This window comes from Conger conger, chromosome 11 (assembly GCF_963514075.1).
Source record: "Conger conger chromosome 11, fConCon1.1, whole genome shotgun sequence".
In the NCBI taxonomy this organism is placed as follows: Eukaryota; Metazoa; Chordata; class Actinopteri; order Anguilliformes; family Congridae; genus Conger; species Conger conger.
This window is the reverse complement of record NC_083770.1, coordinates 43,164,566-43,191,359: the sequence shown is the minus strand read 5'-3', so window position 1 is coordinate 43,191,359 and position 26,794 is coordinate 43,164,566. Positions and strand designations below refer to the sequence as shown.

Genomic DNA, 26,794 nt, shown 5'->3' with positions numbered 1-26,794 from the left:
CAAAGTACGGTTTACCAGCGTCTACCACCATCATCATTAACCTCCGCCATTCTGAAGTCCATCATCGGACAAGCGGTCCCCCCTCCCCACTGGGTATCATTTTAAGGAGTTCAATATCCAGGCTCAATCTGAGAAAGGGTTCTCAGCCAGACATAAAGGGGTGAGAAAAACAGAGGTAGATTACAGAGAAGCAAACAGTCCACGTTCAAGTACATGGAATTATGCCAGCATGTAATATTCATACACTTGAGTTACATTTTTTTACTTTTCATTTTCTACAGTTTTTCTAAGGTATAATAAAATATAACAAAGCAGCAATACATCAACCATAACAATGAAAAACATAAAGACAAATAACAAGGCAGATAGGCAACAGAAAACAGTCCAAAAAAACAGTGTAGCAAGGACACTGTCTTGATTTTTTTGAAGGGGAAAAACATCATAAGGACACCCCCTTTCTTGCGCAGTTGAAATATTTTCTCATCCACAGACAGAAATGCATGAGTCCACCTTCATTGTCTCAAAAAGTCTTTAAGAGTTATTAAGAACTTGCAGTAATTCAGTAATAATGACATGACCGCACCCCACCGCCCCCTCCTGGTCGACGGCAGTAATTCAGTAATAATGACGTGACCGCTCCACCCCGCCCCCTCCTGGTGGACTGCAGTAATTCAGTAATAAAGACATGACCGCACCCCACCACCCCCTCCTGGTCGACGGCAGTAATTCAGTAATAATGACGTGACCGCTCCACCCCGCCCCCTCCTGGTCGACTGCAGTAATTCAGTAATAAAGACATGACCGCACCCCACCGCCCCCTCCTGGTCGACGGCAGTAATTCAGTAATAATGACGTGACCGCTCCACCCCGCCCCCTCCTGGTCGACTGCAGTAATTCAGTAATAATGATGTCACCGCACCCCACCGCCCCCTCCTGGTCGACGGCAGTAATTCAGTAATAATGACGTGACCGCTCCACCCCGCCCCCTCCTGGTGGACTGCAGTAATTCAGTAATAATGACGTGACCGCACACCACTGCCCCCTCCTGGTGGACTGCAGTAATTCAGTAATAATGAAGTGACCGCACCCCACCGCCCCCTCCTGGTGGACTGCAGTAATTCAGTAATAATGAAGTGACCGCACCCCACCGCCCCCTCCTGGTGGACTGCAGTAATTCAGTAATAATGACGTGACCGCTCCACCCCGCCCCCTCCTGGTGGACTGCAGTAATTCAGTAATAATGAAGTGACCGCACCCCACCGCCCCCTCCTGGTGGACTGCAGTAATTCAGTAATAATGACGTGACCGCTCCACCCCGCCCCCTCCTGGTGGACTGCAGTAATTCAGTAATAATGACGTGACCGCACACCACTGCCCCCTCCTGGTGGACTGCAGTAATTCAGTAATAATGACGTGACCGCTCCACCCCGCCCCCTCCTGGTGGACTGCAGTAATTCAGTAATAATGAAGTGACCGCACCCCACCGCCCCCTCCTGGTGGACTGCAGTAATTCAGTAATAATGAAGTGACCGCACCCCACCGCCCCCTCCTGGTGGACTGCAGTAATTCAGTAATAATGACGTGACCGCTCCACCCCGCCCCCTCCTGGTGGACTGCAATAATTCAGTAATAATGACGTGACCGCTCCACCCCGCCCCCTTCTGGTGGACTGCAGTAATTCAGTAATAATGACGTGACCGCACACCACCGCCCCCTCCTGGTGGACTGCAGTAATTCAGTAATAATGACGTGACCGCACACCACCGCCCCCTGCTGGTGGATCACTCACTTGTCGCGCACGGCCTGGATGGCCTCAGCGGCGCTCTCGTAGTTGTGTTTCTCCATGTGGCGGTACATGGTGCTCAGCTCCACCTGCCGCCGGAAGTAGATGTCCACAGAGCTCTGCTTCACCGTGGCGTAGATGAACTTGTCCGATGGGTTCCGCAGCTGCGGGGCACACACAGCGCGGGCGGGGATCACGAGCTGCGTCTACGCAGGGCGTCTGTGCGGACCTCGACTCAGGTCCGCGTCGACCGCGATAAGTAATGAAATTAGATCGCCACATAGTAGTGAATGAGTAAACAAATAGACGAATGATAATGAAAACGAAAGGTTCTGAGGACATCTTTCGACGATAAACTGTGATTATATTACGTAGCCTTTTAAGTATTTACACGATTTCCAGTAGTTTTTCAAATTTCTCATTCAAGATCAGCTGGGTCAAGGGTCTAACAGCCAACTTTTTATTTTCACTCGGGTTTCAAACCAGTGCATTACAGAGCGTATGCGTTACAGGCCCTGTACACTGTCGCCCCCTTGTGGCGCAGGAAGTAATTACTCACCCTAGGGTCATTGATGCCAGTGATGCGCTCCTCAGGCCGGTCCAGCACCAGGAAGGCAGCGAGGTTGGCAGTGTAGGATGCCACAATGATCATGGCAAACCCTGCCCAAACCATGCCCAGGATCCTAGCTGAGAAGCTGCGTGGTGCACCTGCAGACACACACACACACACAAACACGTACATGCACACACACATACACGCACACACACACACACACACACACAGGCATACACACACACACACACACGTATATGCACACACACACATACACACACGTACATGCACACACAAATGTATGCACATAACAATTACACACACACGCACACACACAGGTACACATACAAATATTTAAGTTGAGTCCAAAGAACAGTAAGCTCACGGCATGGAGAATCTGCAGTGCAAAGTAAACGGCACACTGCTGACCTTCTCCAATCCCAGAGTTCAGCAGTACTCCCCATGAAAACCACATGGCAGAAGACAGGGTGAGGGCGTCTTCTTCTTCTTCTTCGCTGTTCACTTTGAACCTTCCGAACGGGCTGCGAGACCAACCGTAGAAACGTGCCGAGTGAGAAACACCGCAGCCCTGCCCGTGCCGCCCGCCCAACTTCACCCGGAGAAACCCCCCACCCCCCGAAACCCCTCACAACATCAGTCAGCCCGCTACACTCTGGCACTAGAGCAGAGAAAAAGACAGGGGGAGGAACAGAGGGAGATGGACCGATGGAAGCGGAGACTGTGGGCTTACCTGAACCGGTCTAATAGGTAGAGCATCACCGCCACCACGTGTACCGACAGACCCACCAGCAGCCACAGCGTGCTCTGAAACGGTTGCATGAACGAGTCCAGCGTGCTTCGCGGTATTTCCTGCAACATAACACGATCGCGGTCACCCACACAAACCTCCCACGCCAAGGCGCTCCTTCTCAACACAACATAGCGTGGCACGTCGAGCGAAAATGGACCAAGAAGAAAAAAAAAGCATATTTAAATGTTTGGCATGAGCGTAGGTGTAAACCGCCAGAGGATAAACAGATACAGCACGCTGTCGGAAACTGCCAAGCTTTTTTTTCCTTTTTTTTTTTTTTTTGCTTCTTTCTTAATGGAAAAAAGAGAAATCACTCCCACATTAGTGGAAAACGTGGGAGAGGGGCCATGTTGTTGTTTTTTGATGCTGAAAGAGATTGTGCTGTACCTTTTTGACGAGAATTGTCAGGCCCTGGTATTTAAACGGTTTGGAGAACTCTATATACTGGGCTCGCTCGTTGTTTATGGTGAGCGGAGCGACGATCATGTCCGCCAGCCCGCCCAGCAGCTCTCCCATCATGCCGTTCCACTCTTTCTTGTTGCTGTTATTTACCTGAGGCAAAGAGAAACCAGGAGGAGACAGCAGTCTGCTCAGTGACCTATGAAGCTGCACACTCACCCACACACACACATGCACACACACACACACACACTCACCCATACACAAACACACACACACACACACACACACACTCACCCATACACAAACACACACACACACATGCACACACACACACACCTACGCATGCACAGATACACACACACACACACACACACACATGCACACACACACTCACCCATACACAAACACACACAAACACACACACACACATGCACACACATAGACCTATGCATGCACACACACACACTCACCTACACACAAACACACACATGCACACACACACACACACACACACGCATGCACACACACACACCTACGCATGCACAGACACACACACACACACACACACACACATGCACACACACACTCACCCATACACAAACACACACAAACACACACACATGCACACACATAGACCTATGCATGCACACACACACACACACGCACACGCACACGCATACACACACACACACACACACATGCACATGCACACACACGCACCTACACATGCACACACACACAGTCGGCAAATGAAAGCACCTGAGTCTGAGAAAAATGCAAAAACAAAGATGTCTGAAAAAATGAAAGATTTAACAGTGGAATGGAATCTGTCTAACCAAATGGTTCAAGTGTTGCCAGTGAGACACTATGTTATTTATTTTTAATTAGACTTTTTAATCTTAGCATTAACATTTCATTGAGGTTGCCAGGTTGACTAATGACATCAAAATCATCTAAGAGGTGATTTTAGTTATTTTAGACTAGAATGAGAGTAGTCAGACTAGATCCACTACACTCAGGCCCATGGATGCTGCTGGGGTCTTTACCAAACCAGATCCCAGCTTTGATTCACTACCACCCATCTCACTCCTAGGGGACTGAGTGTCCCATAACCACTAAAACCTGACAGCACAGTGTGTACTGGACTCCAGTTGCTCTCTATTTGAGATTTGGGTACTTAAATTAATCCGCTTCAGAGAGTTATGGTTCAAACTCAAGCCTCAAAACCTGGCACTATGAATTATTAATGGCTACTCCCTCAACAGAAATACCAGCCCCCTAAATAGCGGCACAATCCAAGATTTTTTCAGCAAATTCATGAGTGAACCTTACTCAAATCAAGAGCGAACCACAATCAGTGTGTTTCCATGGAAACCTACCCGCTCCTGCGTCCCAAATTTCCCATCGGCCACCAGGTGAACCTCGTACGTGAAGTTCATGGTCATGGCCAGTTTGATCAAGAGGTCAATACAGAACCCAAAACAACACTGGGGTACCACGGGACGACCTGTAACACCAAAAAACACAACACATGCAGAACAATCCCGTCCTTTTTTTCTTATTTCACAGCCATTGTAACGCCTTCCTTCACAGTCATTGGCACAGCTCTGGTCCTCATGCTGACCAGCACCCATAAACAGACCCCATTATTCATTGCTACATTATAAATCCAATGAGCTGAAGCACAGAGCCAAAAGAACAGATATTGTACCAACAGTCCAAATACGCAATACTGCACTGTATATTCTACATGCACTTATGTACTGACAAATCTAACATTTAGACGTGTAGGTATTTGCCTGGCAATTGTATGTGGCTCTTGAATGAAAGGAAATATGTCATGGGAAAGGCAAAGTTTTGTTTACCAGGGATGGTTTCGTTGGGCCCAGTGCAGATAACCTTCTTAATTAAGACTCCATTGACTGTGTACTCTTCTTTGCACGTGCCATCCAGCATGGTAGGCTTCACATACACAAACGGCTCCTGATGAATGGTCACTATCTACACGCAAAAAAATAAGTATTTTTGCGTTAACATTACATTACATTAGTCATTTGGCAGATATTAGATTTAAAAAAGAACATCGAAGGTTATCTCTGAACTGGTTCGCCGTGTGCGGTTCCGTAGTATATATTGGATCGCTGAGCAGTCCCTGTGTCAGATGAGCACAGTCGGACCGGAATCACTCTGGGGCAATGACACAGTGATGACACAGTGACACCTCTGCCCAACCCTCCCTCCCTGAATCATGTGTTCTCTTGTAGTTCTGCTGGTCACAGTTAGCTCTGGCTAACATCATTACACTGTGACCCTGTGCATTAGCAGGACAACCAACCATGGCCCGATACTGTTGACGCCTTGATCATGAATATAACTACAACTAACTAAGCTTTCAGCGGCTGAACCCTTGCTAGCTGAAAACAGTTTGAGAGCAACAACATGCAGATTTGATCTGGAATCGAAGGGAAATGGTTACGAGTGTCAAGCTAGCGTGGCATGAGTTGGACGGATGGAGACAGGTAGAAATGTACCTTCAGTCTGGTGGACATCTGATATCCTCTTGGTTTCTCTGTCTCTCCACCAGGCCAGATGATCTTCCGCTGGCTGTTTAGCACCACCTGCAGAGCAGACCGAAGCCGTCAGGTATGCTTAACCAACAAGTGCCACTTCTGTATCAGGCTCTCTCGAGCATGAGAGCAACAATCACTTCTAGTTTAAGAAACAATGTATTCTTGTCCACAAAATTTAAGTGTAAAAACCTCCATGAAGCTTTCTTGCATTTCCAGTTAAAATCCTAAGGTCTGCCCCAAACAACCATTTAAAAACAGAACATATGTGATCCCTGAGGGGTGAAATTGTGCTCCAGAGTTTGACGTCGAATGCCTTTATGTGAATTGTGAGATGCTTTCCTGTGTGTGAATTTATTCTTCCTTTTTTTTTACACTACACTGATTGCAGAATTACTGCAGCTTTGCCTGGAAAACTCCGTGGCTGATTTGCCCTAGACTGAAAAAACACCAGCTGGAGTATGAATGCGCACAGGTGTGATTGACAGATTGAAAGAATCTGCGCACTTGTGTGCCATTGTAGACTCCCACTTGAACCAGCCTGGTCTTCTGGTAATTCAGAATGCTGTAATGGGCAAACTTCCTGTCTCCATCGTCATTGAACTCCACACGTCCTGTTAGGCCATCTGGGTACTTGGATGACATCAACACTCTGAAGCAGCGGGATGAGAGAAAGGGAGGGGTAATTTTTGGGCTGCTGCCCTTATAAACACAGCAATGTGAAACAAACACAACGTTGATATCCATTGATATCAGCATGGCATTACACCAAGCGTAGTTCTGGTACGAGGCCGAATATTCTTTTATGTGAATCTGGCCCGTAACTCTATGTAGCTTGTTCATATTTCAGCTCTCAAACATCTTTGTATTTCCTCATTATCATATCCCCAGTGCCCAGACCTTACAGTGGGAATATATTGTTTCTCCTTTATCAGTGGAAATTATTTTTATACAATCACAGACAAAAATACAGAAATTTATATTTGTTAAAACCAGGAGAGCGAGGAAAAAAAGACAAAAGGACTCCACATCAATACAGTTGCCTTTACTTCCAGACTTGGAACGCTGCCTAGCCTTCAATTCATTAATTCAACTAGATCAAGAATCAGAATCTTGAATCCGCCTGGCTCCAGTTGACAGGACAGTTCTCTTGCAAAGGCAGCAAAGAGCTAAAAGCCTGCAAGAGAAAGCTAATAAATATATAACATAAAGTGCTACTTACGCCTTAAAAAGCCTTCTCTCATTAGCCTTAGGAGTTCCACTTTATCCTTACACTGAAGAAATATGTTTCTAAAAACCTCAAAACCTCTGTCACTAGCGCTTCCTGAAGCATCTATAGTATGTGCTGTATGGTAAAGCCCCTAATTTAAATAATTAAAGTCCCTTTAATTGTTTTATTTAGTCAATTGTGCCATGTACCATTCTCTCTTCTGTTTGTTTGTCGTTGTTTTTTCTCTTAAGTCGACAGCAGGAGGAAACGATTTACAGTGTCACCCTTTATCCTTCTCACCCTTCTTCACTTTTTAACGGCCAAACGAAATCCAGCATAACAAACGAGGGCGGTTGCCTGAGTCAGTGAGTCAGTGACGAGGGAACCTCCGTGCCCGCACACCTTTTGAAGAGCGGCCCGGTCCTCCAGATGTTTGTGTTTCCTACGCATCCGCGGGGCGGCTCCGTGATGTTCTCCTTCTCGAAGAGCTCTTGGATGGACTGCGCCACCACCGCCACCGCATCGTTGATGTGCGCCGACTCGTTTTTTCCATTGATCAGCTGAAGGCCGATCAAACCTGCCCAGTCAACAGCGTTACAATCGGTGTGCTGCACCATCCCTTGTGGAATACACTTACAACAGGAAGACAGTCGGGGAATGTGCATATAAAAGACTACAATGCATGCCCGGATACAAGTATTTGGTAAATTTATCGTTATCAATGATTTGGTGCACAATGACTGACATTTCTGTGAACATATAAAGGGGAAGATTAGACAGACGCAAGTGCAATAGCCAGAACAGAAAATGCAGTTGCTGCTTACCATTAAATTTCAGTTACAGGTCAGTGTGGGGGGTTGCAAAGCACCCTTCACAAATTCATGAGAACCAGGCTATTAACGCAAGCAAAATACATACAATACAACGTAGGCTACAGCTGCTGTGGGAAACCACAGCCTCTGGGTTTTGGGTGAAAACATGTATTTCATCATTTCTTTGCCAACTGAAAAAGAAACTGACACATTCAAACAACAAACAACTGTTAGACATTCACTTTTACAATGCTGTGAAAGGACACCACTCGTTTAAAACCTTTAAACATTTTAATGTTTAAACGTTTAAACGATTAACATGTAAACAAACACCAAGTTGTCATGGTTTGATTAGAAGCAATGTTTTTTTTTTAACCCCCTATTTGACGGAATGAAAAATAAATAAACACATTGGTAAAAAATTACAACATGAAGCCAGCATATTCCGGACGCAGGAGCGGTACTTACCGTCTGGAGCCTCGCTCAGGGCTTTACCGGACATTTCTCTCTCTCCAACCATCCACACGTAACCTGAGCCCGTCATGTTGAGTTGCCGTGCCGCCTTGTAGACCGCTGCCGCTTCGTCCTCGCTGAAGTCACGGGAGAAACAACAATAGCAACGGCCTCGTTTGTAGTACGTTCAGATCTGATTAGTCGCTTTCCACATTGCCGTGAGCAATGTATCGCCTCTGAGAAAATGAGCTTCAGCCAGGGACTGGCTCTGTGTCAAAGATAGTAGAACATACATTATGCACACTGTGCGCATTGTTTCCCTGTTTGCGATCACACGGCGGCTAAGGGTTAAGATTAAATCGTCAGGGCGAGGCTGAGCTTGAAAAAAGTTCCACAGCAAGACAAATAATAATAATCGACTATAATAATAACAATAATAATTTCACGCTTCTTACCTAGCTGAGAGGATGATGACCCGGGCCTCCAACTCTTTGGCCTCTTGGAGCAGTGCCGTGAGGTTGGTGTCTTGGCTGAACGTGAGGACTTTCTCTGCCTGTGATTAAGGTAAACAATCAGCCAGGGAGGCTACTTACACTCTCATGAACCATGCTCTGTTTGCTCTTTCTTTCAGTATTTTTTTTTTCTTTTTTCTTTTTGTCGAAAAAAATGAGCAAAAAAATCCAAGAGAATCTGTTCAACTAAAAAAAGCTTGAGAGGGAAAAAATGTCTGCATTTTTTTGCATGCAAACTGAGGATCATCAAGACTCCAAAAAGAACGTGCATGTTAGAGGTAGGAGAAGAAGATCGATGCAACTGGAAATCAAAAATAGGTGAAGGGAAGGGGGAAGGGTGGTGGTGGTATTTTTTCCCAAAGAAAAAAATTAAAATAAGAAAATGCTGAAGAGGTAAGACTCAGTATTTGAAGAGTGCCTGTCCCACACGACCAGATGTCCACAAAGGAACAGACTTGCAAACTTGCTGATCTGAACACATGCAACTCCTTTAAAAAAATGCGGGGTGTTTTTTTTTTTCTTTTTTCTTTTTTTCCCAACACAAAAAAACATTCTTGATTTTATGAAATCATAAAAAAAAAATCTCAACATAAAAAAGGCGTGCTACCAAGATAAGAACATTTCTGGATCGGTTTTTGACTGGTTGATTGGTTTCTAGTTTTCTACGTTTAGAGAATTGGTGGGGCGGCGTGCATTGACCATGCAAATATACCTTGGGTCCTCGCTTGTTGTCATAGGACAGTTGGTCGAGGTTTTCATAGTTCCTGTTTTTATTCTGATGAATAATGCGCACAGAGAAGATATGCAGACACAGATATTAAATATTATAAACAGTTGAAAAATGGCGGCAGTAAAAGCATTCCGACAAATCTCCACTTTTCTGCTTCAAATTGGAATCCCTAACGCTGGGGCTTGCAAAACATCAAAGAGGACCACTCGACGCACACCAACCGTACACTGCACTTAGCGGGGCTGTCGGCATGCTTATCAAAGACCCGATATACCATTCGCTGATCTCTATGTTTCTCTATAACTTCAACTCATTTCGTATATGTGTTTCATTTCGTGAAGTTTTTCAAATTCACGCCCTCCCCGTATTTCAATTATAAGGGGTGGCCTTTCACCCTCCAAGGGAACTTCAGACTTGCCAGTCAGGTCATAAAAAAAGCAAGCATTCTGTTCTGTGTGGAGCAAGCCACTTTTGAGTTTGGGCATTTGCCTGGAGTTCTCTGAGACTCAGCTAATCTCCTCTCAATGTATTCCTGCATGCAGAGCTTTGCAACAACTGTGCAAACTCCCTCGACCTGCCCGGTCATTTCCAAACAATGCAAAGGACATGCATGGCTCATGTGTGATAAGCATGCAAAAGCAATTTAATTGCTTAATCAAAAACTTCATCAACTACAAAACATTTTTGCATTTAACAAATTCTATTTTACCACACGCTGAGTGTTTCCCCGGGCTCATACAGGCCCCAGTCAGGCTAGTTACTAGCAATGAAGACAAGTACTTGCAAAAAGTACCAGAGACAAAAGACTTCCAAGACATAAAGCTGATAACCTAGCACTCACAACGAAATAAAAACAGCCACTGTTACCAATCTACAAATATCCAGCCCGATTTGTGACCAAATATGCACAACAAGTCCCCGGTTCAGAGCAGCTCTGTGGTTTGACCTTCAGGTTCTGAAGCCGTTGTGAAGATTGATTGCTCTCGTTTGACCTTGGAATTATTAGCCGCCATGCCGTCTCCAAGGCTTCCATTATGTGAGACATCTACCTCAATATAGCTACAAAATGGACACCGTGACTAAGCGTGCGTGCCCTGATTGCTCTCACATACAGTATAGCTGCCGTCACCGAGCTATTCTTTGAAGCAGAATTTATGCCCTCTCCGTGCAATGCCACGGTGAATACAAAGCAGTCCATTATACGGTCTGTGAAAGTATAATGTGGAAATATAATTTCTTGATCTCACTTTACTTATTGATTTGGATTCCTTGTCAAATTGAATAAATGAATTTTCCCTGACTTATTGTGTGTGTTTGCTGCTGAGGACCGGATATTCTTGGCAGAGATATTCTTGGCTAGTAATGGGAATCCTGCACGTTTTCATTTATTTATAATTGGACTAATGACTCCTCCTGTACTCCATGTGTGTGTGTGTGTGTGTGTGTGTATAGATATATACGTGTGTGTGTCCTCTTACTCATTCTATACTCCTGATTTTCAAACTGAATTGACTGTAAGTCGCTTTGGATTTAAGCGTCTGCTAAATAAGTGTAATTTAATTGACTCTTTTTTGGTGTTAAGTGATGACCATGTGCATTTTAAGTCTAAAAATAAAAAAAATCTGTCATTTTTGCAGTGTGTGTAAATATTGTACTTGAACATCAGGCCAGAAAATGATTGTCAGGCCAGAAAAAAGGCCTAATTGTCATGGAAGCTTAAATGGGGAAACATATTTTAGAAAAACTACCTCAAGATTAATATACATTTTATAGAACAACCAAAATATTAGCATAAAAGCGAGGTACCCAAGTACTATACTGGCAGGATAGACACATATTGGTCATCAGTTTTTTGTTGTGAGAGAGTTGTGGTTAGTCAGAAATGAAGAAATATTAAATGATCTTGGATAGTTAAAATGCAGTGTAACTTGTAACTGAAAGAAAAGAACATGTTTCATTTGAAGACAGCAGAAGGTGATGATTACCTCTACGTGGTGTCACCTACCTTTCAGGATGTTTTCCTGATTCTCCAGTACAGTTTTCCTGTGAGGATGCATGTTGTGATTCATATTGATGCAATATTGATTAGAGCTGTGCTTCTGTAGAAGTTAGGATCCCAGAGGATCTCTTTTACAGATGTAATTAAAGTGAGATGTTGGCAGGTCGTTTAACTTGCCTGGAGTTTTAAATAAAATATGAAAATTCTTAGGAAGTATCTTAAATAGGACATTCATTATTAATTTAAGATTAAAGCGCAGACTAGGCAGGGACATGGCATGGGGGGGGGGGGGGGGGCGGGGGCTGAGAATGTACGCTGGAGCCATCGCTGACCTGTCCTAAAAATCAGGAGCAGTAGGCCTGCAGAACCCCTGAGAATGCTTCAAACTTATTTAATATGGCAGAAGGTAAAAAAGGGCAGACTTCAAATGTGTCGTTAACAGAAGAAGCTCTCGGTTCAGAGATAATTAAGAACATCTATTGGCTGAATGATTGGCTCATTCCGTTTATTGCTGACTTTTACCGCACATTAGGCAACATTTACAGCAATATTTATTTTTATTATGCCGAGAAAATATGCTTCTGTTGATGAATTGCAACTGAACCTTGATCTTTCATAATCCAGCAATCAAAAATGTTGTTTGAGCACTAGGCATTGTTCCATGTTTCCGCAGCAGTGAACTCCCATGAACAGCCCCCGGCCTTAAGACGCTAGATCAGTCTCTGAAATCGATTTCGAGAGATGGGATCAGCTCCAACATCAACAGCATCGCACTTCCTCGAGAGAGCATAACCCCGGCGTGATGAAACAGCTGAACTCCTCCGCGCCAACTGTTAGACCGCAGGGTGTCGCCTTATAACCGAGTATGTTACTCATCCCTACCACGTTGGACCTTCCTTGGGAGGTGTTTCCACTGATAACCAATGCAGTCTTCCCACACACTGCAACCATGCCCTATTTTAATAGCTATTTAAGCACTGTTTGACTGCTGTTTGTCTCCTGCAGCTCCACTCTGCCTTCCTGAGGTACTGTATATGTACAGTAAATTATACACTAATGGACCTACAGTATGTACAAGTATTGGTGATGAGATTTGATGTAATTGTGTATGTCTGTGTATTTAACACCTGCTGCATTGTACAGTTATTTTGAATTTATCCAGGCAGATGTAAGAGAAAAGACAAAACATCAAGCGACTTTGTACAAATATAAGTATTTGAAAATACTAGTAATTTAAAAAATGAATTGTAAAATTTATATTTGTTGCTGTTGTTCGTTGCATAAGTTTTCAGATTTTCTCTGGATTTCTCTGGTATTTGATTGATTTATTGTCTTTGTATGACAAATTTCTTTTAGAAATAATAAAATGTATAAATATTTACAGTAAGGCACAGTCAGTTGAACGTCATTTCTGTTTACAGTAGCATATAACTATGCCATTCATCACAACACATTTTTAGCAACAATTATAATGAAACAGCCTATGATTTAGCAAAAATATGTTACCAAAAAATTATGATTATAATAATAATAAAAAATATTATTATTATTGTTATTGTTATTATTAATAATCATATCTTTCCACATTTTTATTATTTGTAGTAGTAGCATCATAGCACAAAGCAATAGTAAAGTCATAAAAGCCAGAAATACCACAGAAATCCGCAAAATACATCAAAATGAATAAGCAATAGGTGTATAGTCTCTCACACAGTACCTACTGCGTGCATAAAGCTTCACAACAAATATAATAAATGATAAATAATAAAGAAGCCAGCAATATGTATGACAAGTGCTCCTCATAGCCCGGTTCATGCAGTAGAACGCGGTTGTGTTCGAAGGTAAGAGTGTGATGCAGGACGATTACCGGGGTCCACCTCTGAGTTCAGGCAGAACATTAAACGATTTCATTTGTTGGCACATCAGCGAGGGCAGAGAACCCATTTCCTGAAAGGCTTTGCGATCAGATCAGATTAGTGGCGGGATTGTGGCCAGCTGTGCATTCCCTGCCATTATGACAGTTTTGATTTGAGAATCAAGTGGCACAACCCCTCGCTAAATCGAAAATACGTGACCACAGAAGGCACAGAGCTATGAAAACCACCAAGACCTGTGCCCGTCTAAACGCCCCCAGATCAAAGTGGTAGCGCAGAGAATTGCACCTGATTCTGGTTTCAGACAGACCCAACCGTCCATCATTTTAGGTCGCGAGATAAGAGGATCAGATAAAGCCGAACACCGACACTTTCTGCTTCAATCATACCAACAACAGCGGTGGAGTCGCACAAAACGCATCCTGTCGACATTCATGCCCGTTATATAACTGCTTCCGCCACTCCACACTGATGCACATCATTTCAAAGCAAGAACAAACACCCAAATACAAAAAAAAAACTGATGTATTTAGCTGCTTAACCATCTGGAAATCGTTGATTTTTTGCACAGCCCCAGGTTAAGTATTTTTTTGCTCCCGGTGTGGATTGACACGTAGGAGAATTTGACTATGGCAAAAAATTAACGTGAGATGAGTCGAAAATACAGAGTTTTGTCAGATAAACCACTTAAGACGCTGTCGATGCCTCTAGCATAAAAAATGTTTGCCAATGTTACAAATGGAAAGAAATGCGTTTACACAACAGAAAAGAAAACAGTTACATACATAGAAGACCATTGAGATATTAAAGTACAGGATACACGTGTACACGACACACACACGCACACGCACACGCACACACACACACCACGTGACTGCCTCCACGCCACGCGTCTCACCTTGGTCTCCCTCTCTTCCAGCAGCGTCTCCAGCCTCTTCTGGGCGGCCCGGCCCTCGTGGTCATCGCTCACGATGAGGATGATGTGGTTCCAGCGGAACTCGCGCATCATGTCGAACCACACCTGGGCCTGGTGGGAGTACGGCGGGACCGTGCGCAGGAAGGACAGGTGGATGCTCTGAGAAAGAAGGAGAGAGAGAGAGAGGGAGAGAGCAGCCCCACACCGCAATTTTAGTAGAAGTATGCATAATTTAGGGTCTAACTGCTTCTCTTTTTTTTTGGAGCTGTTTTTAAAATTATTTCCGAGGTGACATGATGTATGTTTCTGCATAATTATCGGATGATGTCGCTGAATGTTAACACAATCAGCTGACCACAGGAGGCAGAGGGGTGGGGTAGGGTTGGGGACTTTTCAAAAAACCTACGTCACTGCTCTTTGTGAATGTCTTGTGGGTGTTTTAGTTACTGAAACCAGGAAGAGAACACTGATGCCTGTGGGCCTCTAATGTCTGTCGCCACACTGAGAGCATGCAGATTAGAGCCAAAATGGACGGGGGGGGGAAGCTTCCTGTTCCTCTGTAACAAACAGGGCCAAAAGGAAGCTCACGGTCACCATGGAAGCAGGTGCTCACCTTGTCTGAGTAGATGGACATGCGCGTAGTCAGCCCCACTACTGGGATGCGGTAGAATCCAGCGGTGTAGGACACAGGTGTGGGGGTGAGGTGGTCAACAGACTGTGGTGGGTGACTCACCAGGATTGCGTACACCTGTGGGCGCAAAGAGAGCATTATACTTCTGCTGTGGACACAAGTCAGGTGAGGCAGTGCTGTCCCTCCAAGCAGATGCAAAGGTACACATCTTTCTCCTCTGAAGTAATTTGTCCTTTATATGTATTGCTCTGCTTGTGTGTGTGTGTGTGTGTGTGTGTGTGTGTGTGTGTGTGTGTGTGTGTGTGTGTGTGTGTGTGTGTGTGACCTTATGTAGTATGTCAGGATGTTTATCCAGCCTTCAGGTTTAGAATGAGGCCATTAGAATGAGTGTAGCCCTGAGCAACTCACAGACTCACAGACAATGCAATTTATGTGTTTTCACTGAACTAGAACATTGATAAAGGCATGTATTAATACAGAAACATGAACATGAGACAAATACATTTGGGGAGGATTATCGTACGGTGCATTCACAATGGGTGCAAAACAACATGTTTACCACACATTTGCTGTACATTTGTGGAGGGGAACTATTCCATTGTTAAAGTACAGTTGAAAATTATTTTGGAACTAACAGCTAACAATATGGTTTATGTCAGCCTGCACAACCACTAAAGAGAAAATTGAAATGTGTATACAAATGTAAGCTATCATACACAATTACCACTCAATTTTTGTTGGTTCTATACATGAGAATGACTGATGGATTGGGGTGCCGGAGACATTTTTGGTGGTAAGGGTGCTGGTAAGGCATGATGTTTCTCTTTTTTTTTCTTTTTTTTTTTCTTTTTTTTTTTTTGACGTCAATAATCTTTTAACTAAGAGGCTCAACCACTCGCAGCATCACAGGCTTTCCCTTCACAAGAACAAGGCAGATGTTGATCTTGCCGCCATGTTGGCCTCCTTTTTAAACTGGAATCAGATTCCATTTTCCTTCCAGTAAAGTGCCCGATCTGGGATCAGCTGACCAAGCCAATCCTAACCCCAACCAGTGTAACGGATCCAGGGTCAGCGCCTCGGGGCTCTACGCCGTCAAACCCGGTATGGGCTATGACTATATAAACCGTAAAATCAGTGCTACCGGATACGTCACGTTTTATTCCTCATTATTCCTGTTTTTCCACTCGGTTTGAGCGTGAGAGATGAAAATGCGATATTCTTCTCCTTGGAGTTAGGGGCAATGTGTCCTGGCTAAGCGTGGACGTGAATACGTCTGATGCGTTTAAATCAAAGGGCATTCATGCCCTATTTAATAGCCTGGTTCTTATCACGCTTTATGATTGGGTAAAGGGGTAGACTTTGCTAATTAGGCGAACTGTCGACTACCAAATAGTTACCCGTCCATCACAATTAAAAGCATTGTCTATAGGCTACTATATTTTACACTTGTTACTCCTCCGAATGTGAATCTGAATAGACTGTGAGATGTGGTTGTTGAATGTGGGAATCACAATAGTGACAACTGCGTCATATAGGGATTATTTGGGCCTATCGACACAGTCGTCGCTTAATAGCCGTCACTATCAATATAGACTATGTCTGATATGTCTATACTAGTATAATAGAAAACCATTTGCATGCATCAGGCTTGCAACATACGCATGAAAAATCAATGAAAAAAAAAAGAAAAAGACATTTTACTTGCATCTATATTGATAATGCTGAATACGTTAGATAATTTTGCTGACTATTTTATTTATCATTGTGCACTGTCACGTCGACCGACAGTAAAAAATAGCTGATCAATTAATATGAAGCGAGGGATGTGTGCCCAAAATTACTTTCCACGTCAACGCGGATATTTTTCAATAAACATTTTGGCAGTTTTAAAACATTTGGTTTGTGTTTCAAAGCTTATGGGTTTATATAGCCAACGAAATCAATCACCAAGTTAGTCTAGCTATATCAACAACTAAATTGACCAACATTACGTTTTAGGTGATTTTTTTGCTAAGGCAGAGCGTGAAATATGAATAAGCCTTCTTGGATGTGGTAAACAATAAATTAAATATACAAGAATCACAAAGTTTAGATTTGTTGAACACCATGTTCTCATGGGGAATCTGACTACACGCACACACAAGGTTGCAAGAACATTTAATCGGCGTTCTGATTTAGGCTACTGAGCATTCAGTTGTGAGATTGTGTTGAACTTTAATTCTAAAAGAACGGCTGTCTAATATTTTTTGAAAGAACACATCCTCTGTGAGCCCAGACGAGTAGTCACATCATCTTAATAGGCTTTTCGTAACAGGTAAACCGTGGACCGTAAATGGGAGGATTACTTGTAAGGTTATTCCTCAATATATATATTTTTTGTAAGCGATACATCTTTGCTTTTTGTCTTATATTTACCATGCCACTTTCTTCGTGCATCATGCAATTCGTTTATTTTGTCTTTTTTCGAAAGTGGGTGTAGCCGGTTCAATACAGTTGGCTTCCATTCGCCATTCATGTGTTTTAAACTGTTATGGTGCTGCTTTCTCGACAGCTTGTCTGATACGACACCGTGTGTTTTACTGAGCCCATACAGGTCATCTCAAACCGTACGCTTCTGGCGAATTTCCAGCTTTGCTCTGTAAATGTTTATTCTGCTTATTTAGTTTTTCCATTAAATATTGGTTTCTTCTTTGCCCTCCACAATGAACGTTACTGTGCTGTAAGCTATCTACTCTATCTGCATATCATTATGATGTGTATATGACCTTTAAACGTGTGGACGTCCTAAAGAAAATCTTTGCAAATAATTATTTGATGAGCTTAGAAAAGCGTGTTTTATTACTAACGTTAAATTACCTGGCTTGAGATGAGGTCTTCGCAGACGGAAAGAGCCATCTGAATAGCGTTGGGTTTGTGGGTGACAGAGATGGCGTTCAGCTTGAACTTATCTTTTCCGTATATGTTGTTGGCTTGGGCGACCGCGTCCTTGAACACCTGTTCATACCTCTTCTGACTCAGGACGGCGCCGATGTTGACCATCTTCGGCTCACACCCGCCACGCGCAAAGGAGCACGAGAAGAAAATGGCAAGCAGACAGAGACGCATTTTGTGTAAAACTCCGTAGCTCCGTGATCCCGGGTCGTGTCTCTTTCTGCTGTCTGTGGATCGGTGTGTCCGTCTTATTTCCGCGCTTCTCTGACCGCCTGCAGTCCCAGTGTACCGCTGGAATGTGGTTACATTAACATACACTGCGAAGGAATGCCCGCTATTTATGTGTGAGTGAGTCGCTGGACAATTAATAGATATTTTATATCCCGTTAATTTCTTCGTGTTTTCCAAATCCTCAGCAAATCCTTCGTTTGTTTCTTATGTGTGATGAAATTCTATTCACTCTACAGGACCATACAATGCTTTTCGTCTGCTTGGAGAAGTGCATGTCGACGCCCGCTTGCTTCTGCCTCGGCACTGTCCGAGGTACTGTTGGGCTGTGAGACAAATGAGCGAAACCTCCGTGTGAGCGGCTGTCCGTGGTTCTGACCACGGTGCCTGCGCACTGAGGCGCGTGCCCGCCCACGGACCCCCACTCGATATTCCTTTTGTGTTTTGCTTGAACGACCAAGTGGTTTTCTCTACAAACGTGACGTCCTTCAAACATGATACCTGGTTCTTCCTATAGTTTATTTGCAGTTTATTGTCAAGTAAAATTTAATCTGGCTTTCTCTGTCATGTCTGTCAGGTAGGAAACATGGGCGAATCAGCACGTGTTAACAATGAATAGATATAATTATTATATGTACATGTGTTGATAGGGCCTGGAGGTTAAAATACGATGGAAGAAGTATGTTAAATCTGCTCATTATAGTGAAAGATGTTTTTTCTGTTGAACGTCTCCTGAGAGATCAACTGTAAATCTCTTCACTTTGAAAATTCACTCACCTAAAAGCACCAAACCACCGAGCGTACAGTATGTCACTGTTGATAAGTGTTCTTCGACGACAGTTATTTGATTATATAACCAGGTTATCCGCGGATTAACCTCTACAATCATGGAGAAAATCCGCATACGATTCTTTTGCAGATTGCATCGATTTGTCTATACAATATATAAATAATTTCACAGCTCAGAATATATGAAGCCTTACCAACAGGGCCACCACCTCTTCATCCAGTCTATTAAATGATTCATAACAGTACATACTCATGAATAATACATGCATTTGAAAGAATATTTTATGAAGTGTCCTGAAAATAACGGGATTATTAAAGAAATCGAAATAATATTTATTCTGTTTAGATATAAGATCATGTTTAATCCAAATGGGAGGTGCATCTATTAGAGGGGCTCCAGGCAGAACGCTCCAGAACAGTAGAGCGAGAAATTCAACCAGACCTCGGTTACCAAGGAAACAAGAATCTCTGGCTCAAGCTAGTTTTTGAAAACGACGTACCTCTGTGGTAGTAAACGCCTCCAACATCCAAAAAGAATAGGAGAGTACTTATGAATTAAATACGCAAGGGCATTTTCAATATTTGCGGTCTGCCTAGCCTAAGCTATGACCAATCAGCATTTCATTTTTAATGAAGCATGTGGATTAAGGAACTATTGCAAGCTATGGAAGCCACTGAAAGCGAAAGCAGACATGAGAACAACTGCCAGTGCGTGCGCATGTTTAAACCATAGCGTTATTGCATTCGTTTCCAGAATCTTAATAGGAGCTGGAAGGTACATCGTATATTTTATTTACTCTCTCTCTCTCTCTCTCTCTCTCTCTCTCTCTCTCTTTTCTCTTCTACAGACACAGAGACAGATGCACTGTTACAGTTGGAGACAGTGTGTGGTCTTTATGTCAGAAGCAACGAGGACTCTGATCCTGTCCTGCTGAGAGCCACACAATCAAAGGGCCGACATGGTTCCTTCTGGCCCGCGCCACGTTTGCTGCCCCTCCCCCCGCAGCTCTCCACATCAATAAAGCAGCGGCAGTCTGCGTAACAGCGGCTTCATTTAACGCCTCTCGGTGCCACTAGGTCCTCACATATGCTCATTACTACAGCACTGAAAAAGAGAATAATAATAATAACGATGATAACTTTATTTGTTAAGCACTTTTCGAGCGTACAGCACAAAGTGCTTTACAGCACTGAAAACAAAAACCCAGCATCAAGCATCAAGGTTACTAAGACCTCACGATTCACACATGCACTTACACGTGCACGGGCTGGTCTGCACACTCGCGCACGCACACTCTTTCACATACCTCCTCGTACAGTAATGGCTACAGACATCCGCACAAATGCACAAAAACACAGACACACACATTCATACAGCCACATGCACATGCATACTCAGACACAGGAATCTGTGCAAGGAATTATATACACAAAAACGGGCGCACATGCATATAAACACATGCACACCCATGAATATTCATGCACACTTACATTGACTGCACAGCACTCATTTGTACATACATGCTCACATATGCGACGGTACTCATACCTGTACTTCCTAAACCACCATAGATACTAAAGTAAGAATACACATGTTGCTGCAGCAAACATACTATGTACTTTAGGAACCGGCAGGGAGACACTAAGACCATTCACAATCACACAAACTGCAGTTCTTTACCCCATCATATTTCTCGGATGTCCTTAAAGCAGAGATTTAGGTTATGGACAGATTAGTAGCCACTGATGCAGGGGGCCCATGGGAGGTGGAACACCAGGAGGGGGGACACCACATAAATATCTCCACTTGGGGAGAAAAGGGAGGACTATTCCTGCGATTCCAGAGCAACCAATCAAGTTTCCGCACAATTAACCAATTACCTTCAACCCCTCCGAGTCCTCGGCTGAGAGTGAAGGGCCACACTGTTCACACAGCCAATCGAAGGAAATCATTGAGCAAAGGCCATTCTGCCCAATGCAGAGACACTGAGGCACACAGATCAGGCACGCAACTTGGCAGCAGAGAAGCTCCTGCTATAAGATGCTCCGGGCTCTTTTAAATCATACTACAGTGAATCCCGAACTGGGTCGCCACAGCGACAGCAGAGAAAAGGCTCACCATTTCATCACTAGATCCTATGTGGTATTCATCTGGCTCAGTGGAGTGAGCTAAAATATCTTTTCATATACAATGGCAGATTAAAACAGTGACAGAAAAAAAATATTACTGACCTTTTCACCACGGAAGCAACTCAGTGGAACTCATATGGAAGACACCAGCAACAGTTTGCAGCACCAGTATTCCAAATACTGATTTGCTCATTTAGACCAGTGTTTTATTTAATCGGGAAGACCTTAAATTCTCCTTGCCTTGTCGTGCATGTTACAGCTTGAATGCACAGCAAATTGTCTTTCATTTGATTTGGGGAGTAGGGGGGATGGTGCCTTCTACTTGTGCTAAATTTAAAATGTACAGAAGGGGGTAGAAAGGCAGACTAATAAGAAGATAGCAAATTGAGCATAAAGCGTTAGGCCTTGTTTTCCACAGTCGCACCCTTAATGTGATTCTTTTGTAGCATATGTTCCCCTGTATGCATTATTGAAGACCATTACTTCTGCCAGAGATGTTTCCTGAGGCCTGTTTCATTATTTTGAAAGTTGTGCTCATCAAGGAGACCGCTTAGCATGAAGAAATGTGAGGTGCCTCATGCCTCCTTTCTGTGACTCTCTTCCTCTTCTCTGTAGCATTCTCTCTGTGGAAACAGGCAGTTATTTTTAGCGGTCCTCAAAAAAGCAACATCTTCCAATAATGGAGGACACTAATAAACATTAGCGTCACATCTGCAGCCGAAATTACTGTCTTAAAAACCGTTTTTAGTCTTGTAATTGAAGATCTTAGATTGTCTCTAAAGTAAAGTGAAAGAAATAAGAGCATCAATATGAGCCTAAAATACCTGTTGAGATTGAATTATTTTTAAGTATGTTTGCAGTGCATAGCAAACCTAATATAGTATAGTTATATAATGTATACGTAGTATATCCATAACAGTGTTTATGTTCAATTCTGGGTATTCAAGGTATAAAACTAAATGGAAGAAAAATGCAAATACATTCGGTTTAGTTCAGATAAATAGTTACATTGCGATATTTTCATATACGAATATTAGAACTCAATGAGCAATTTGGCCTCCAGAACTTTATTTACTTATTGTCTGCACGTTAAGGATCAATTATGATATTAACTTCAGTTGCTTGTTGAGCCACTGGATGTATTCCCAGTCACAGTACAAGAATTGTGGAAAGAAATGTCACTTGTGGACTCTTGAGGAACCTGTTGGTCAGGACTGCTTGGGCAAAAGGAAGAGAAAGTGGCTCTCTCAAGGTACATCCAGTACATCCAATGTCATGTCATCATAAGGAGTGGTAAGGGTGACAGCAGGACACACACCCGAGGGACAGGCACTCACACTGGGCTGTTAAATTTAACACACGGCCTTCAGAGATCACAGCTGAGGTAATCATCTCCCATTCTCTGACTGAAACCAGCGTGTGCCGAGTTAAGCAGGAGACATGAACGGCCATGGACAGTAGGCTGCTGTAAACGGATGAGGCTGTTAGCAGTAGTTGAAACAAAATGTCTGGAGGAAGAAGAGATAGAAAGTAGCCAGGTAGAGCTGTCCGGTCACAAAATATAGTGGCAGTGACCTTACTGTTACAGAAATTCAGTTCAGTAAACCGGTAAGATAATGACTTGGCGTAGAACCCGGAGGCAGTTGAAAAGATGTTAAAAGCAGGTGAAAAGTGTCCTTGCTGCATCTGCTGGATATCCCAGCACAGGAGTGCCACCCTCTGGAGTCAGCCGGCAACAGGGCTTCCAGAGTCTGCTGAACAATTTTGGTATAAGGTGCGATCCCAGCCAGCAGCAAGAAGACCATAAAGGGATGACCACAGGGATACTGTGAACAGGGGCTAAAAAAAAATCACAAGCAAAATCAGCACCATACATCAAAACACTGTTGTGTTGTGGCTGGGGAGATGACTTTAAAATGGTGAGGTTTATCCTTTCAGGAAAGGGGAGAGATACTGATGAATGTACAGTGCAGTCTGTAAGTATTTGGACAGTGACAGTATTTTGTTGTTTTTGCTCTGTACTCCACTGAACAAACAGTTGAAATAAAACAATTGCTATGTGGTTAAAGAGCAAGGTTTAATTTGATCCATATTGAGACTCCTAAAATTGGGGGGACTATGTATAAAGATTGCTGTAATTCCTACACTGTTCACCCAATATGGATCAAATTAAATCTTAAAAGTGCATTTTAACCAACTGGTTTTGCAGGAGTACTGAGCGAAAACAAAAATAAATGTTGTCACTGTCCAAATACTAACAGACTACACTGTATCTCTGATATACTCACAACGCACACATTTTATATGACACCATTTAATCCAAACACGAGATTAGCGCATGCTGTTTCGCTGCAGCATTTGATGGGTGATGCTTGAATTTGGATGATACATGCGGTGTAAAGCTGTTGGCTAAAGTATAAAGTGTCTCCTGAGCAAAAATAGCACATTAACAGTGTTAATCTTTCTTCTGCTAAAAGAAGGGCCGACCAGTTTGGGAGCTCTCAGCACTGGGCCCTAGAAGCTAGCCATGCATTGTCAAGGTTGCAATTATCTTTCAGATTGGTTTGGAACAGATGTAGCAGCAGTTATCAAATTCAGAACAATGTGCACAGGAGAGGTAGGGGAGATCAGGGATCAGGGAACAACCAAACACTTTAAGGTTTTCACTTAATTAAAAAACATATACAGATATTACAGCAAATATTTTTAATCCAGAAAGAAGACGCATGTCTTTGCTATGACTATAGACCATCGGCACAGACATCCCTGGCGATTACAGTTCAGTCGAAAGTAACAGGAGTGAAACTGTCACCAAATGTCACTGTCCAAAATGTAGGAAAACGGACTGGAAAATGCTTTTGGTATTGTTGGTGTTGCAAATGATGGTGAATCCAGCATTTCTTACTGCTTAAATTTTTCATACATTTCCTGTAGAAAGCGTCATTATTTTGTGTAGACTTTTAAAAGCTGTTGTGGCTGATGCACTTATAATAAGCGGGGACATGTTGGAACACAGCGTTCCAACATGCCCCGGCTGTGCTAGTTGTACTCCTGCATGGCTCACAGTCTCTGCTTGCTAGTGAAATCTGCAAAAAACTATGTGTCAGGTTCTGTGTTTTTCTGTATGTTTTTGTCTCACCTGCTCTGTATTTAGTGTCTCTGCCTCCACCAGATTTCCTTCCTGTCTATCTTGCTTCTCACTTGTTTCTCGTTGTCTGTTCAATCAGTTTTGTATTTATACCTGTCCTTTTCAGCTTCTCAGGGTGAGGTCGTCTTCTCCAGTTTCCTGAGACTGTCCTTGTATTCCTTTTTGTGGTTCTTTCTTTTTGCCACCCTGTTTTTCTGCCTCTCTCTCCCTCACTCTGTGTTTTTGGGTTCTTGCCTTTTTGCTTCCCCGTGTTTTCCCTGTGCTTTTTCTCACCCCTGAGTCTGTAACTGGTTCCCCTTGCCCGGGTTCCTGACACTCTGCGTTATTACCCACAAGACAGTGATTTAAATGATGTATATTTGAAGTCTGTGGCGTTCACACATCATCAGTTAATTGGAAAACGCTTTAGTGGAAGAAAACATGATTTTCAGGGTACTAAAACAGGAGAAGCGAGTATACATACGTCAAAACGAACCCATCATTCCTGCGCAAATGCAGCTATGCAAAATCCCCATGTTTCAACCTGGCCCGTGCTGTTCTGCGCCCCTGTCTCCCCTACTTCCTCACCTAGGACCACCAGAACCTCGACCCACCACTCATGCAGACAGCACACGGGCCAAGTAGGCTTCTGCCATTTAGTATTTTGGGATTGGTTTCCTGAAATTTTATCATGAAAAAAATGGCATATCAATACAATATAAACAGATAATAAGCAGAACAAGGATATAGTACATTCAAAAATAATTTTGTTTATTGAAAATTTTCCTGGAATACAATTCTCCCAAAGATTTATCTTTCTCACATACAGTACATTCAGGGTTCACATGCATAGAAATAAGCAAAACTCTGTTGTTCTTGATTCTAACACAAGGGCACTCTCAATTTAGCTCATCTGGATGGTAAACCACAATGTAAATTCAAATCGTATTAGTTTGCTACAGTCGATCAGTGAGAGAAACAATGTTTGAGTAATTTGTCAATACTATAAAATATTCCAGGAAGGCATATACACATTCAGAAACCGAACAGCATTTTTTTCTTAAATCCTGCAATTATAAAGGTCAACTATAATTAAATGTTAGTACAACTTACTTTATAAGTAACCACCATTCACTGGTTATCTGTACAAATCGGTAAAACACAATCTGCTGTTTCCCTATCATTTCATGAATTAGTTCATAAAAGGGACATTCTCTAAGGAGTCTGGTCAGCCCAAAGCCCAAACAAGTAGGCTATTCACAGGATATTCTGAAGATTAACTAGAAAGCATACAGAAAATAAATGCAATGAACAATATATGCTTCGAATATAGAGCTGAACTTGAAATAAACAAAATAAATACATAACCAGAGATATACGAGTGCTGTATGCTGTCTGGTCACATACGTAGCAGTTACAGTAATATGAAGTCATATTTTCTCATGTTAATGCATATTGAATGGCACAGACTGAACAAGACGAGACGGCTTTATGTGCGACATGCGTGCGTTTCGTAACGGAGCCCCGCGGCCCAGCTGTGCGCCGTAAAAAGCACGCGCTCACACGCTCTTCAATGACAGCAGCACCGCCGTGCTGAGCCGTTGGCTGCCCCGGCAAATGTCAATCACGCCGCTCGGGAGAGCGAGAGCCACAGAAGACGACAGCCCCGCAAGCTGCTCCGCCATTGCACACCCGGGCCTGGGAATCAACTCCACAACATTCAGCGATTTACAAGGCACCTCAGGCTGTTCGCCGCAGAAAATAAAATCTCCATTTCGTCCCATTATAACTCGTATTTACATTTCAATTAATCAAACTTGATTGTAAAATACATTTTACATTTTCTGGAAAGGGGACAATAAGCATTTGTGAAAAGAAGCCCCAGGGGAATAAATTACTTCGCCTTTTGAATAAACAAAACAAGCAATCGATCAATTCATTACTCAAATATGAATTACTATGAAACTGCTAACAAAATAACTGCTGGGAAGGGTCGATTCTTGGCACGTACAACCAAACGCTTTTCCTGGGTTTATTTTTCTATATATATATATATATATATATATATATATATATATATATATATATATATATATGATCTTTGTACATACAGAGTGACGCACTTCAGTCTATTTTTGATGCCAAGAATATTAAATACAAATCTCAAAGCTTCTGCATATGATTAGAACATGAAACACTTGGCACACTGTCCCTTAATTAGCATACTGGTGCAATTCCACGTCCTTCGGTCACAATGGACAGGCTCAGAAATCTGTCTGATGTTCAATTTCCTAATTAATGTAGAGAGGGGGTATTGGCTTTCAAAGTGGTTCAAA

At 43.0% G+C, this 26,794-nt stretch overlaps 1 protein-coding gene across 5 annotated transcripts in view; it reads right to left on the bottom strand.

Moving 5' to 3' along the window:
- LOC133140851 (glutamate receptor ionotropic, NMDA 1-like) overlaps positions 1 to 18,618 on the bottom strand; it is a 35,670-nt gene extending 17,052 nt beyond the window's left edge. For 2 of the 5 annotated variants that reach the window (XM_061261104.1, XM_061261106.1), the window contains exons 1-16: positions 18,110 to 18,618; positions 15,236 to 15,370; positions 14,605 to 14,781; positions 9,816 to 9,878; positions 9,047 to 9,144; positions 8,607 to 8,728; positions 7,729 to 7,903; positions 6,624 to 6,768; positions 6,081 to 6,167; positions 5,415 to 5,550; positions 4,929 to 5,056; positions 3,535 to 3,699; positions 3,088 to 3,206; positions 2,766 to 2,878; positions 2,343 to 2,491; positions 1,790 to 1,947 (exon numbers count right to left, since the gene is read on the bottom strand). In XM_061261104.1, coding sequence (XP_061117088.1) covers positions 1,790 to 1,947; positions 2,343 to 2,491; positions 2,766 to 2,878; positions 3,088 to 3,206; positions 3,535 to 3,699; positions 4,929 to 5,056; positions 5,415 to 5,550; positions 6,081 to 6,167; positions 6,624 to 6,768; positions 7,729 to 7,903; positions 8,607 to 8,728; positions 9,047 to 9,144; positions 9,816 to 9,878; positions 14,605 to 14,781; positions 15,236 to 15,370; positions 18,110 to 18,358 — 2,219 coding nt within the window. In that variant the 5' untranslated portion in view covers positions 18,359 to 18,618. The remainder of the gene's footprint in view (positions 1 to 1,789; positions 1,948 to 2,342; positions 2,492 to 2,765; positions 2,879 to 3,087; positions 3,207 to 3,534; positions 3,700 to 4,928; positions 5,057 to 5,414; positions 5,551 to 6,080; positions 6,168 to 6,623; positions 6,769 to 7,728; positions 7,904 to 8,606; positions 8,729 to 9,046; positions 9,145 to 9,815; positions 9,879 to 14,604; positions 14,782 to 15,235; positions 15,371 to 18,109) is intronic. The other 3 variants (XM_061261105.1, XM_061261108.1, XM_061261103.1) reach the window with 2 other exon arrangements.
- Positions 18,619 to 26,794: the final 8,176 nt, after the last annotated feature.